The 13,311-nt window shown below is 42.3% G+C and overlaps 1 protein-coding gene across 3 annotated transcripts in view; it reads left to right on the forward strand.

The window, feature by feature from the left end:
* The window catches only part of LOC115143414 (contactin-4-like), a 232,890-nt gene that overhangs the window by 64,511 nt on the left and 155,068 nt on the right, over positions 1 to 13,311 (forward strand). For all 3 annotated transcript variants that reach the window (XM_029683822.2, XM_029683823.2, XM_065001948.1), the window contains exon 3: positions 9,317 to 9,449. In XM_029683822.2, the coding sequence (XP_029539682.1) occupies positions 9,317 to 9,449 (133 nt within the window). The remainder of the gene's footprint in view (positions 1 to 9,316; positions 9,450 to 13,311) is intronic.

Below are 13,311 nucleotides of genomic sequence, written 5' to 3' on the forward strand. Positions count from 1 at the left end.
TGGGTGGGCCATTTCAGTTAGTCCGTGATGTGTACGCCGAGGAACTTAACTTTCCACCTTCTCCACAACTGTCCCGTCGATGTGGATAGGGGGGTGCTCCCTCTGCTGTTTCCTGAAGTCCACAATCATCTCCTTTGTTTTGTTGATGTTGAGTGTGAGGTTATTTTCCTGACACCACACCCCGAGGGCCCTCACCTCCTCCTTGTAGGACGTCTTGTCGTTGTTGGTAATCAAGCCTACTACTGTAGTATCATCTGCAAACTTGATGATAGAGTTAGAGGCGTGCATGGCTACGCAGTCATGGGTGAACGCACCCTTGTGGACCCCCAGTGTCGAGGATCAGTGGGGTGGAGATGTTGTTTCCTACCCTCACCACCTGGGGGCGGCCCGTCAGAAAGTCCAGGACCCAGTTGCACAGGGTGGGGTTGAGACCCAGGGCCTCGAGCTTAATGACGAGTTTGGAGGGTACTATGGTGTTAAATGCTGAGCTGATAGCCATAATGGAGCTGTAGAACGTGACCGCGTGTGTTTGATAGAGTATTTTCCAATTAGCAACAGTTTGTTTACCTTCATTAGACAACTTTGTTACAATATTTCTGTTATTCAGTGATATTTATTCCCATAGTAATTCGTTATGGATCCATAACTATATAAACATTGGCATTTTGAATGAGTATTTTTTAAACTATTTTATTAACGAAAGCATAAAGATGCCATTATTAGTTACATTGCACGTTCAAACTAAAACAGACTGGTACTAAGAACAGTGGGAATGTTTCCCTAGTCATCACCATTATTAGTGCAATGCCCCTTAAAATGTTGCTCTGTGCTACCCAGTGTGGCAGGGTGGGGGTCCACCCCCCCCCTCCCCATTCCCCCTTCCTCCTCCCTTTCCCATGGGCTAGGTCAGTCCTCCGTGTGCGGCTCTGCAGCCCCCTGCCCTCGTGCCTTGAACCTCACGCACCCACCACTATTTCAGTGGATACAGCTGGAGAACTGCAAGGCAATCCCATTGTGCGCCACTCGGGAGCCACGACCAATATGACCAATATATATTGTCCTGCTAATAACATGGTTAATAACATATCTGTGAGAATGTCCAAGGGGCTCTTATATAATTCTAAATTAATAATAATAATCGCTTTGTTTCAAAAATAACAATATTTTGAGGATTATTTTGTTTTCAAACAACGTAAAATGAGCGAGAAAAAGCACATTCTTGAACATGGGATGAGACATTGTTACTAATTTGTGAATAAAGCCAGTTTGTTATTTATTTCTGTTTTTAGAGGGAGAGAAACCAAAACCCTATGGGTCTCCCAGGCGAGGCCGGCACAGGTATTGAACCAGCATCTGTAGCAACACAGCTTGCAGTGCGATGCAGTGTGTTAGACCGCTACGCCACTTAGGAACTGTACAATGTCGGGAGTAGGCTACAGTACTACAGAGACACAGTAGCTCCTTGGGACCCAAAAGCATAATCAGAGCTCTAACTCCACCTTGCGCTGGTCTGGAGCAATGAAGTAGTGACGCAGGGTACCGTACTAAACCACAAATTACCTCTAAATGATGCAGCATAATTGCAAAACCTTTAGTGGAGCAACCACTGTACAGAACAGCAAGAGGAACTGCCCCTCACTACCTTAAGGCTATGCTCAAGCCCTACACACCAAACCAAGCACTCTGTTCTGCCACCTTAGATCTCTTTCTCCCCTGAAAAGCATGTTTTTGATGTATTTAATACCATTTCCCTGATTCCGCTCCAGCCATTACCATGAGCCCGTTCTCCCCAATTAAGGTGCCACCAACCACTTGTGTTTGAAACAGTGGCCAGGTAAAGACAACCAACAGATGGGTTTCTGTCATACCTTGTCCATAAACTGCTTACAGGTTAAGGACATTTTGGAATTTGGGTGAGGTATCCCTTTAAAATTGAGGGTGGGGGATTCTTTAAAAAATCTGCTAATAGTAGGAACACCACCATCTAATGGTCCGAACCGGGTAATATCAGGATGTAGGATGGGACATAAACCTAACAACTTCAGTGATACATTTCTATGAACAAGGGGAATAAACATCACTAAATTCACTGAGAATACATTACATTGGATGAAGAAACAATACTCCGAGCCACAGCTCTATAGTACATGTCAGACATGGATAACTGATAGCATATACTCGTTGTCAGGGTGGGATTATTGTGGGGGGTCCGTGGGTGGCTTTTTACAATTTCTTTGGATTCCTCATGTCTTACTCATTGTTATGAGTAAGCAAGTCACTGTGACTCATGCATGGTGGTTTGTTTGTTCCTCCTGCGTGACTGCCTAGTAGTTGCCATGGTGGAACTTTGTCTAATGCAAGCTGGTTCAAAGTTGACCAATATATTAAGCCAAGGCAAGTGCAGGCTGGTGATGTAGTAACTATACTTGGCATAATACAGTTGTGTTAGTGAAAGTTGTCTGTGACTAACTGAATTAAATAATGTATGTCCACTGTCCTCAAGTCCACCACCTCATATATGCGCAACTAGAATATGCAAAGATGAGAACAGCAATTCTATGCACGTACTGTAGTGTAAGCCTTGAATGTTTTGTCAATTGCCTGTTGGTCGAACATTCTGTCGGCGTCTTCGACCCCCAACCTGTACAGTAGCTTTATGATATAATATGTATTATCCAGTCTGTGCTGTTGTTACATCATCCATCAAGGGAAGTAGGCATTGTGGACCTGAGACTAAATTACACACGTGTCTGTCACATCCCTGGTGACTTCAGTCTAACCAGCAAGGACTCTGTCTCTATGAGTGGAAAGAAAACAAGTCCAATTATGCCAGCTCAACCTCAATGCAGCGGGGGCAAGCAAACAAGATGTTTGTTCTTTTATTCTTTATCACAGACACCCTCTACTGAAATTATATTGTTTGTTCCAGTAAGATGGAAAACATAATGGAAAAGAAGAATTCTGGTGCACACACACAAATATTCACACACATCAACTAGATACACATATATATATATATATATATACACAAAAGGTATGTGGACACCCCTTCAAATTAGTGGATTCGGCTTTTTCAGCAACCCCCGTTACTGACAGGTGTATCAAATCGTGCACACAGCCATGAAATCTCCATGGACAAACATTGGCAGTAGAATCGCCTTATTGAAGAGCTCAGTGACTTTCAATGTGGCACTGTCATAGGATGCTACTTTTCCAACAAGTCAGTCAAATTTCTGCCCTGCAAGAGCTGCCTTGATCAACTCTAAGTGCTGTTTTTGTTAAGTGGAAACGTCTAGGAACAACAACTGCTCAGCTGCAAAGTGGTAGGCCACACAAGCTCACAGAGAGGGACCGCCGAGTGCTGAAACACGTGGCACGTAAAAATCATCTGTCCTCGGTTTCAACAATTCACTACAGAGTTCCAAACTAACCTCTGGATGCAACGTCAGCACAAGAACTGTTCGCCGGGAGCTTTATAAAATGGGTTTCCATGGCAGAGCAGTCGCACACAAGCCTAAGATCCCCATGCACAATGCCAAGCATTGGCTAGAGTGGTGTAAACCTCGCTGCCATTGGAGCAGTGGAAATGTGTTCTTTGGAGTGATTAATCACTCTTCACCATTGGGCAGTCCAACAGACAAATCTAGGTTTGGCGGATGCCAGGAGAACACTACCTGCACCAATGCATAGTGGCAACTGTAAAGTTTGGTGAAGGAGGAATAATGGTCTGGGGCTGTCTTTCATGGTTTGGGCTAGGCCCCTTAGTTCCAGTGAAGGGAAAACTTATTGCTACAGCATACAATTACGTTCTAGACGATGTTGTGCTTCCAACTGTGTGGCAAGCGTGTTTCAGCATGAAAATCCCCCCGTGCACAAAGCGAGCTCCATACATAAATGGTTTGTCAAGATCGGTGTGGAAGAACTTGACTGGCCTGCACAGAGCCCTGACCTCAACCCCATTGAACACCCTTGGGATGGATTGGAACTCCGACTGAGAGCCAGGCCTAATCACCCAACATCATTGCCCGACCTCACAAATGCTCTTGTGGCTGAATGGAAGTCCCCGCTGCAATGTTCCAACATCTAGTGGAAAACCACCCCAGAAGAGTGGAGGCTGTTAAAGCAGCAAAAGGGGGACCAACTCCATATTAATATCCATGATTTTGGAATGAGATGTTCATCGAGCAGGTGTCCACATACTTTTAGTCATGTAGTGTATACAGTGCATTCAGAAAGTTCAGACCCCTTGACTTTTTCCACATTTTGTTACGTTACAGCCTTATTCTAAAATTGATGATATCTTATTTTCCTCTCCAATCCACACACAGTACCCCATAATGACAAAACAAAAACAGGTTTTTAGACATTTCTGTAAATGATTATTTTTATTTTAAGTATTCAAACCCTTGACTCAGTACTTTGATGAAGCACCTTTGGCAGTGATTACAGCCTCAATTCTTATTGTGTATGACGCTACAAGCTTGGCACACCTTTATTTGGGGAGTTTCTCCCATTCTTCTCTGCAGATCCTCTCAAGCTCTGTCAGGCTGGATGGGGAGCATCGCTGCACAGACATTTTCAGGTCTCCAGAGATATTAGATCGGGTTAAAGTCCAGGCTCTGGCTGGACATTCAGAGATTTTGTCCCAAAGCCACTCCTGCATTGTCTTGGCTGTGTGCTTAGGGTGGTTTGTTGCTATGGGCTATTGTGTATAGATTGATGAGGAAAAACATTTATTTAATCCATTTTATAATAAGGCTGTAACATAACAAAATGTGTAAAAGGCAAGTGTTCTGAATACTTTCCAGAATGCACTGTATAAACCCATTCAAATACCACATAAGCCTACGTTCTTGTAAGATAATAAACCAGTCTTCACATACCTGTTGAAGGGTTGTGAAATGAGTCATGAATTTATTTGCATCCTGCTTTGCACAAACAGTGGTTTAACACTCAATGATATGCAATATGCATCACTTCATGAGGCTATAGATAAAAATAAGGCATCGTGATGTGCTAGTCACACACTTGTACACGCACACACACAAACACACACACATGCATATTGACGCCACACACACACACTCACACAGACATCATTTTCGTACTGCACATTATTTACAGAGTGAGAACAGACAGCAGTCTGGAAGCAGCCAAGCCCTTCATAGAGCATTTTCAATCTGCTTAACAGCTCTCACTGGTTGCAAAATGTTTTGATTATCCATGTTCAGTTTGTCTTGCCATTGTGGCTACAGTAAGTTAAAGGGAATCTCGAGAGGCACTAGAAATCAATTACTGAAAAAGGCACATATTTATTTGATTAATAAAATCCTCTTTTCAGTGGGGTCTGTTGAATTCAGTTATATTATTCATTGAATCAGGAACAAATTAGTTTCTTTATTTTTTTCATCTGGAAAGACAATTATCATTCTGAGAATAAAAGTTCATGTCCATTTAAAGTCCATCAAGGTCATCCTATAATCAGTGGGTGATTCAAATTGGCTTGGTCTTATTGCAGATGGCAATAGTAATCACACAAAATTAAAATGTGATTAATTTATCTTTTTGGAATAGGGTTTATGACCTCTGTCTAGACATGTCCACTCTCCAATGTATTCTCCATTAAACAATAATGCTGCTGCTGTCTAACCTGGATGAGACTAACCTGGATAAATAATATATTTTTATTATCTATAAATTTCAAACCTTACTCTCTCAATGGGAATTTTGTTAAGGAACCTGAGTATGACCACATTAAAATTAGATGAAAAGGTATGAAAACCCTATCTCTCTCTTATAACCTGCATTTTGCATGAGAATTGGGGAAGCATGTGTGAATATCACAATAATAAATGCAGTCACCAATTTGAGCCTGGTGGGAATTCAGAGCGCTGTAGCACCCAGCGGCAGTATACCCGGGTGCTTTCACCTGACAAGTTTCCTCTGCCACATATCATGCAGATGTATAAAGCTATAATCTTGTGCTGGGAAATATATATACATTTGAAATCGGAAGTTTACATACACCTTAGCCAAATATATTTATTGTTTTTCACAATTCCTGACATTTAATCCTAGTAAAAAGTTCATGTCTTAGGTCAGTTAGGATCACCACTTTATTTTAAGAATGTGAAATGTCAGAATAATAGTAGATAATTATTTATTGCAACTTGTATTTATTTCATCACATTCCCAGTGGGTCAGAAGTGTACATACACTCAATTAGTATTTGTTACCATTGCCTTTAAATTGTTTAACTTGGGTCAAACGTTTCAGGTTCACTTCCACAAGCTTCCCACAATAAGTTGGGTGAATTGTGGCCCATTCCTCCTTACAGAGCTGGTGTAACTGAGTCAGGTTTGTAGGCCTCCTTGCTCACACACGCTTTTTCAGTTCTGCCCAGAACTTTTCTACAGGTTTGAGGTCAGGGCTTTGTGATACAAAAATAGAACTGTTTGGCCATAATGATCATCGTTATGTTTGGTAGAAAAAGTGGGAGGCTTGCAATCCAAAGAATACCATCCCAACCGTGAAGCACGGGGGTGGGAGCATCATGTCGTGCTGGTGCTTTGCTGCAGGAGGGACTGATGCACTTCACAAAATAGATGGCATCATGAGGAAACAAAATTATGTGGATATATTGAAGCAACATCTCAAGACATCAGTCAGGAAGTTAAAGCTTGGTCGCAAATGGGTCTTCCAAATGAACAACGACCCTAAGCATACTTCCAAAGTTGTGGCAAAATGGCTTAAGGACAACAAAGTCAAGGTATTGGAGTGGCCATCACAAAGCCCTGACCTCAATCCTATAGAAAAGTTGTGGGCAGAACTGAAAAAGTGTGTGCGAGCAAGGAGGCCTACAAACCTGACTCAGTTACACCAGCTCTGTCAGGAGGAATAGGCCAAAATTCACCCAACTTATTGTGGGAAGCTTGTGGAAGGCTACCCAAAATGATTGACCCAAGCTAAACATTTTAAAGGCAATGCTACCAAATACTAATTAAGTGTATGCAAACTTTTGACCCACTGGGAATGTGATGAAAGAAATAAAAGCTTAAATAAATCATCCTGTCTACTAATATTCTGACATTTCACATTCTTAAAATAAAGTGGTGATCCTAACTGACCTAAGATGGAATTTTTACTAGGATTAAATATCAGGATTTGTGAAAAACCTTAGTTCAAATGTATTTGGCTAAGGTGTATGTAAACTTCTGACTTCAACTGTATATATTTTTTACAGTCTAGTATGTCTTGGGTACGGTATGTGAGAGAGTACAGGAAAGATAGCTGCATGTGTTCCATGAACATAGTCGGTTTTAATTGTGAGCTATTTTTACCTGTACTGTAGAATATGATGTACAGTTCACTATACACTGACCGTAATGACCATCGTTATGTTTGGAGGAAACATTACAAACACTTTCCTAATATTGAGTTGTACAATCCACCCCCTTTTGCCCTCAGAACAGCCTCAATTCATCAATGCATGGACTCTACAAGGTGTGGAAAGCATTTCACATGGATGCTGTTCCAGTGTTGACTCCAATGCTTCCCTTGTATTTTGGGTGGTGGACCATTCTTGATACACATGGGGAACTGTTTTTGACACAAACTGGTGCACCTGGCACCTACTACAGAACCATACCCCGTTCTGACTGTCAAATCTGTTGCATAGGTGATATGAGTTTAGACTTGAGGTAACTTACTGCAAGCTATCTTCAGTCGTTGAATTTACGTACATTATTTTGCCAAATCGTTTTTGCAACAGGCATAGTTTGAAAACAGGAAGAAAATATTTTAGGTTTGCAGGGGGAACTGTATTGTAATTAGGGTTTTTGTTTTGAAATGCATTTTGTCACATTACCTTATTAGTCACGTCACATCTCCAGCATGTTTTTCATTTTTTCCTCAGGGGAGGTACCTTAGAGAAGATCCCAAACACGTAACAACAAAATAATGTGTTCATTAACAATGCAAAGTTCTAGGGAAAACAGAGTTAATCTTTCCCCCCCAAAATGTCTGAATGACTGCTCACAGGATATCTGAAGCATGTCATTTAACAAATTGTGCAATTTGAGAGGGTAGCACAAAAGCTACGGTCACAAACACAGGAAATCATTCCACCCGTAAGGTATTTTGGCTGTTATTGTTTATTTAAACATTGCATTGAATAATGCAAATTGTCGTGTTTTGAGTGGTTTTGTTATGTACTGCACAATGTAGCATCGATACATCCTGCTGCTAAAAAGCTTTTCTATTCCGGACACAAAATAAGTGGCCTGGTTCTCCATTGTACATGGCAATATACACCCCTACCGCATGCCAATAAGAACACTGACCTTTGATGTTTTAAACAATTCAGGAATCTGCCATTAGTATATTTTAGCCAAGTTAGCCACAGGCAGGTGTTAAATACATTCTGCTTTTGTTTGTTTGTTTCAAAATGACTCCACAGACAGTCCACAGTCATATCTTGAAGTATCTTGTTACAGTATGTCTGCTGCTTACTGCAGCCTATAGTGAAAATGGCTGGAGATTGGAAGGGTAATGTGGTGTATAACCCTTGAATCACATCTAATCACATTGCCTGCGTTTAGACGGGCAGCCAAATTCAGATTGTTTCTTCACTAATTGGTCTTTTGACCAATCAGATCAGCTCTGAAAAAGATCTGATGTGAAATGTGATTAGTCAAACAACCAGTTTGTGTAAAAGAGATCACAATTGGGCTGCCTGTGCAAACGCAGCCATTCTAGGCCAAAGGTAAGAATGGTTGCAAATGCAGTCACTTATTCTTTATCCCATGGCTTAATGACACTAAAGGCTTTGTGAAGTCATGCACATTGGATTCCCAGCTGCCCATGGAGTAATGGAGATTTCCATTCTGTGTGTCATTTTAGTGAGAGAATACAAACCACAGCCAAGGAAGGCTAACTGCACAACTAAATGCTTAAACGTCAACAGGGACACAACTACTCCAATAGCACTCTTGGAAAATAGGACTCAAGTTGACAAAAGGCAAATGAAAATGTGTCCCCGACTGTTGTTAGGTATAAATCAGTAGCTATCCTATTACTGCCTAAATAGCTTTTGAAGACACGTCTCACCTCCAATAACTCTTTTCTCTGCCATGGTGCTGTGACAGGCAGAATTCATTTATATGTTTTGTCTTCTTGGGGTTTGGCCCTCTAATGGTTTTACCAGGGCTGGCCTGTTTGCTGCCTCTGGCTAATTGTCTGTTTTTCAAGCAGGTTTGATGTCTGAGTCTGCGTGTAAGCTGAGTGTTGTTTTGTCCTGACTGTGTGTCCCCTATAGAGAGCAGTGTCCTGCAGAGCCCAGTGTTCACCAAGCAGCCTGGCAGCATTGTGTTTCCTGTTGACTCCCAGGAAAACAACAGAGATGTGGTGTTCAGCTGTGAGGCCCAGGGAAGCCCATCTCCCCTTTATCGGTGAGTATACACTGAGTGTAAGAAACATTAGGAACACCTTCCAAATAATGAGTTGCACCCCCTTTTTGCCATCAGCCTTAATTTGAGAAGGCGTTCCACAGAGATGCTTGCCCATGTTGACTCCAATGCTTCCCACAGTTGAGTTAAGTTGGCTGGATGTCCTTTGGGTGGTGGACCATTCCTGATACACATGGGAAACTGTTCTTGAGTGTGAACAGTACAGCAGCGTTGCAGTTCTTGACACACTCAAACTGGTGCGCTTGGCACCTACTACCATACCCAGTTCAAATGCACTTAAATATTTTTTCTTGCCCATTCGCACTCTAAATGGCATACATACACAATCCATGTCTCAAGGCTTAAAAATCATTCTTTAACCTTTTTCCTCCCCTTCATCTACACTGATTGAAGAGCATTTAACAAGTGACAATAAGGGATCATAGCTTTCACCTGGATTCAAATCAAAGGTTTTTGGTCAAAGGCGCCGAATACAACAGGTGTAGACTTTACATTGAAATGCTTACTTACGAGCCCATTCCCAACAGTGCAGAGTTAAAAAGTGACACCTATTTGATAAATAAAAACGGAAATAGTAACACAATAAAAACAATAATGAGGCTATATACAAGGAGTACCAGTATGTGCAGGGGTACGAGGTAGTTGAGGTAATTGAGGTAATATAGTATGTACGTGTGGGTAGGGGTAAAAGTGACTAGGCAATCAGGATATATAATAAACAGAATAGCAGCAGCGTATGTGAAGTGTGTGTGTGTGTATGTATGTATGTATGTGTGTGTGTGTGTTGGAGTGTCAGTGTAGTATGTGTGAGTCTAGTGAGTGTGCATAGAGCCGGTGCAAGGGATTCAGTGCAAAACAATTCAGATAAATAGAGAGGGTCAATGTAAATTGTCTGGGTAGCCATTTGATTAACTGTTCAGCAGTCTTGTGGCTTGGGTTTAGAATATTTTTACGTGCGTTTTGGTCACAGACTTGGCACTCTGTTACCGCCTGACGTGCGGTAGCAGAGAGAACAGTCTACGACTTGGGTGGCTGGAGTCTTTGACAATTTCTAGGGCATTCTGCAGACAACGCCTGGTATAGAGGTCCTGGAGATAAGGAAGTTTGGACCCAGTGATGTACTGGGTCATACGCACTACCCTCTGTAGCACCTTGTAGTCAGATGCCGAGCAGTTGCCATACCAAACGGGTGATGCAGCCAGTCAAGATGCTCTCAATGGTACAGCTGTAGAACCTTTAGAGGATCTGTGGGCCCATGACAAATCTTTTCAGCCTAATGAGGAGGAAGAGGTTTTGTTGTGTCCTCTTCATGATTGTGTTTGGACCATGATAGGTCCTTAGTGCTGTGGACACCAAGGAACTTGAAGCTCTCGACCCACTCTACTTCAGCCACGTCGATGTGAATGGGGCATGTTCAGCCCTTCGTTTCCTGTAGTCCACAATAAGGTTCTTTGTCTTGCCCACGTTGAGGAAGAGGTTGTTGTCCTGGCACCACACTTCCATGTCTCTGGCCTACCACTGTCATGTCGTATGCAAATTTAATAAAGGTGTTGGAGTCGTGTGCGGCCACGCAATCATGGGGGAACAGGGAGCACAGGAGGGGACTGAGCACGCCCCCCTGAGGGGCCCCCCTGTTGAGGTTCAGCGTGGCGGAAGTGTTGTTGCCTACCCTCACCAGCTGGGGGCGGACCGTCAGGAAGTCCAGGATTCAGTTGCAGAGGGAGGTGTTGTCCCAGGGTCTTTGGCTCAGGGATAAGCTTGGAAGGCACTATGGTGTCGAACGCTGAGTTGTCGTAAATGAACAGCATTCTCACGTAGGTGTACCTTTTTTCCAGGTGGGAAAGGGCAGTGTGGAGTGCAATCTGTGGATCTGTTGCGGTATGCAAATTGGAGTGGGTCGAGGGTTTCGGGGATGATGGTGTTGATGTGAGCCATGACCAGCCTTTCAAAGCATTTCATGGCTTCAGGGGTGAATGCTACAGGACAGTAGTCATTTAGACAGGTTACCAGGTTACCTGTATTGATTTGTTATAAGCGTCCGGATTAATGTCCTGCTCCTTGAAAGTGGCAGCTTTAGCCTTTAGCTCAATGCGGATGTTGCCTGTCATCCATGGCTTCTGGTTGGGATATGTATGCATGGTCCCTGTGGGGACAACGTCATCGATGCATTTATTAATGAAGCCAGTAACTGATGTGCTAAACTCCTCAATGCCATCGGATGAATCCCGGAACATATTCCAGTCTGTGCTAGTGTTAGCAGTTGATGTTACTCTTCAATACCACAGACCCCAAAGCAAATCAAGGGGAGGAAATAGGTTTATTCTTATTCAAAGAGGACGAATCATGCGGGGACGTAGATGTTCATGCTCCCCTGTCCTCAGTGATTCTCTCCTGAGGTTCTCTCCTGTGGTTCTCTCCACAGAACAATGGGACAGGTTGTAGTTTTTTTACCCAGCCCTAGTCTGTGGTTGACCAATTATAATTCCTTACAATAAAACTGGGCCAATGGCCAAAAAACAAGTATTCAATTTCTGTTTGGACCAATGAGAACGTGCCACACATAGCTATAAGTTCAGGACTGACATTCCTAACAGATGTTGAACTGAAAAGCAACTATTTTAATTTAGAATTCCCTATTGACCGTTAGTACTCTGACTTTTAGTACTCTTGATCTCTCATCCTCTGCATTGTGTATTCATCTTCAAAATATTCTTACACTAGCGAACAGTCTTGTAGGTTAGTATCCACTTCATTGTACCACTTCCGTATTGAGCGCGTCACTGGTACATCCTATTTGAGTTTTTTGCTTGTAAACAGGAATTAAGAGGATAGAGTGATGGTCCGAATGCCAAATGGGGAGAGAGCTTTTTATTTTCTGTGGAATATCAGAGAAAAAGGATGTATTTACCCTGACTTATTTGATATTAATGGTTAACAATTAATATTTAACTAATAGTAAGACATTTCTGTCCTGCTAGTATCTGTGTTTTTATGGTCTCCACTCTAGTTCTCTGCAGCTAATCTGGGCATAAGGTCACCAGAGATGGCTTAAGCTGACAAATGAGTTAAAGACTGCATTACATAGACAAGAATGCATTTTACTACAGATAGCTTAGGAGTTTATAACAATCTCTGGGTCTCAAAATCATCCTTGCAACTGGGAAACTAAGCCAAGGTGGGGTTAAGACAACAACCTCGTGCAGATAAGAACTGGATGTGGCTTATGATGCTCCTTAGTCTGCATGGGAGGGGTTGAACCAACCATGACTGAGCATTGTTAGTGTCAGATATATATATTACTCTGCATGTGTGTCAAGGTTAGGTTTCTCGGTCCAACACTCAAGGGTGTGGGGTCAACCAGCCTTATTATTGCAATAATTAATCAATATTGAATAAAGATGATTGTTTGAAGAAATGGCAAAGTGAAGATAGAATGGATTTCAGATTTCCTGCAGTAAAATCACTGGCCACTGGGAGCACCACCTCTGGATGAGCATTTACTTGTTTGCTTACGGCCCTATACAGCTCGTTGAGTGAGGTCTTAGTGCCAGCATCGGTTTGTGGTGGTGAAGACAGCTATGAAAATAGTAAATAATGTGGTCTACAGCTTATCATATGGTATTCAAACTCAGGTAAGCAGAACCTTGAGACTTCCTTAATATTAGAGAATGCACACCAGCTATAGTTAATAAAGAGACCCACACCACCAAATCAAATGTATTTATATAGCCCTTCTTACATCAGATGATATCTCAAAGTGCTGTACTAAAACCCCAAACAGCAAGCAATGCAGGTGTAGAAGCACGGTGGCTAGGAAAAACTCCCTAGAAAGGCCAAAACCTAG

The sequence above is a fragment of the Oncorhynchus nerka genome, linkage group LG15 (genome assembly GCF_034236695.1).
Source record: "Oncorhynchus nerka isolate Pitt River linkage group LG15, Oner_Uvic_2.0, whole genome shotgun sequence".
Taxonomy (NCBI): Eukaryota; Metazoa; Chordata; class Actinopteri; order Salmoniformes; family Salmonidae; genus Oncorhynchus; species Oncorhynchus nerka.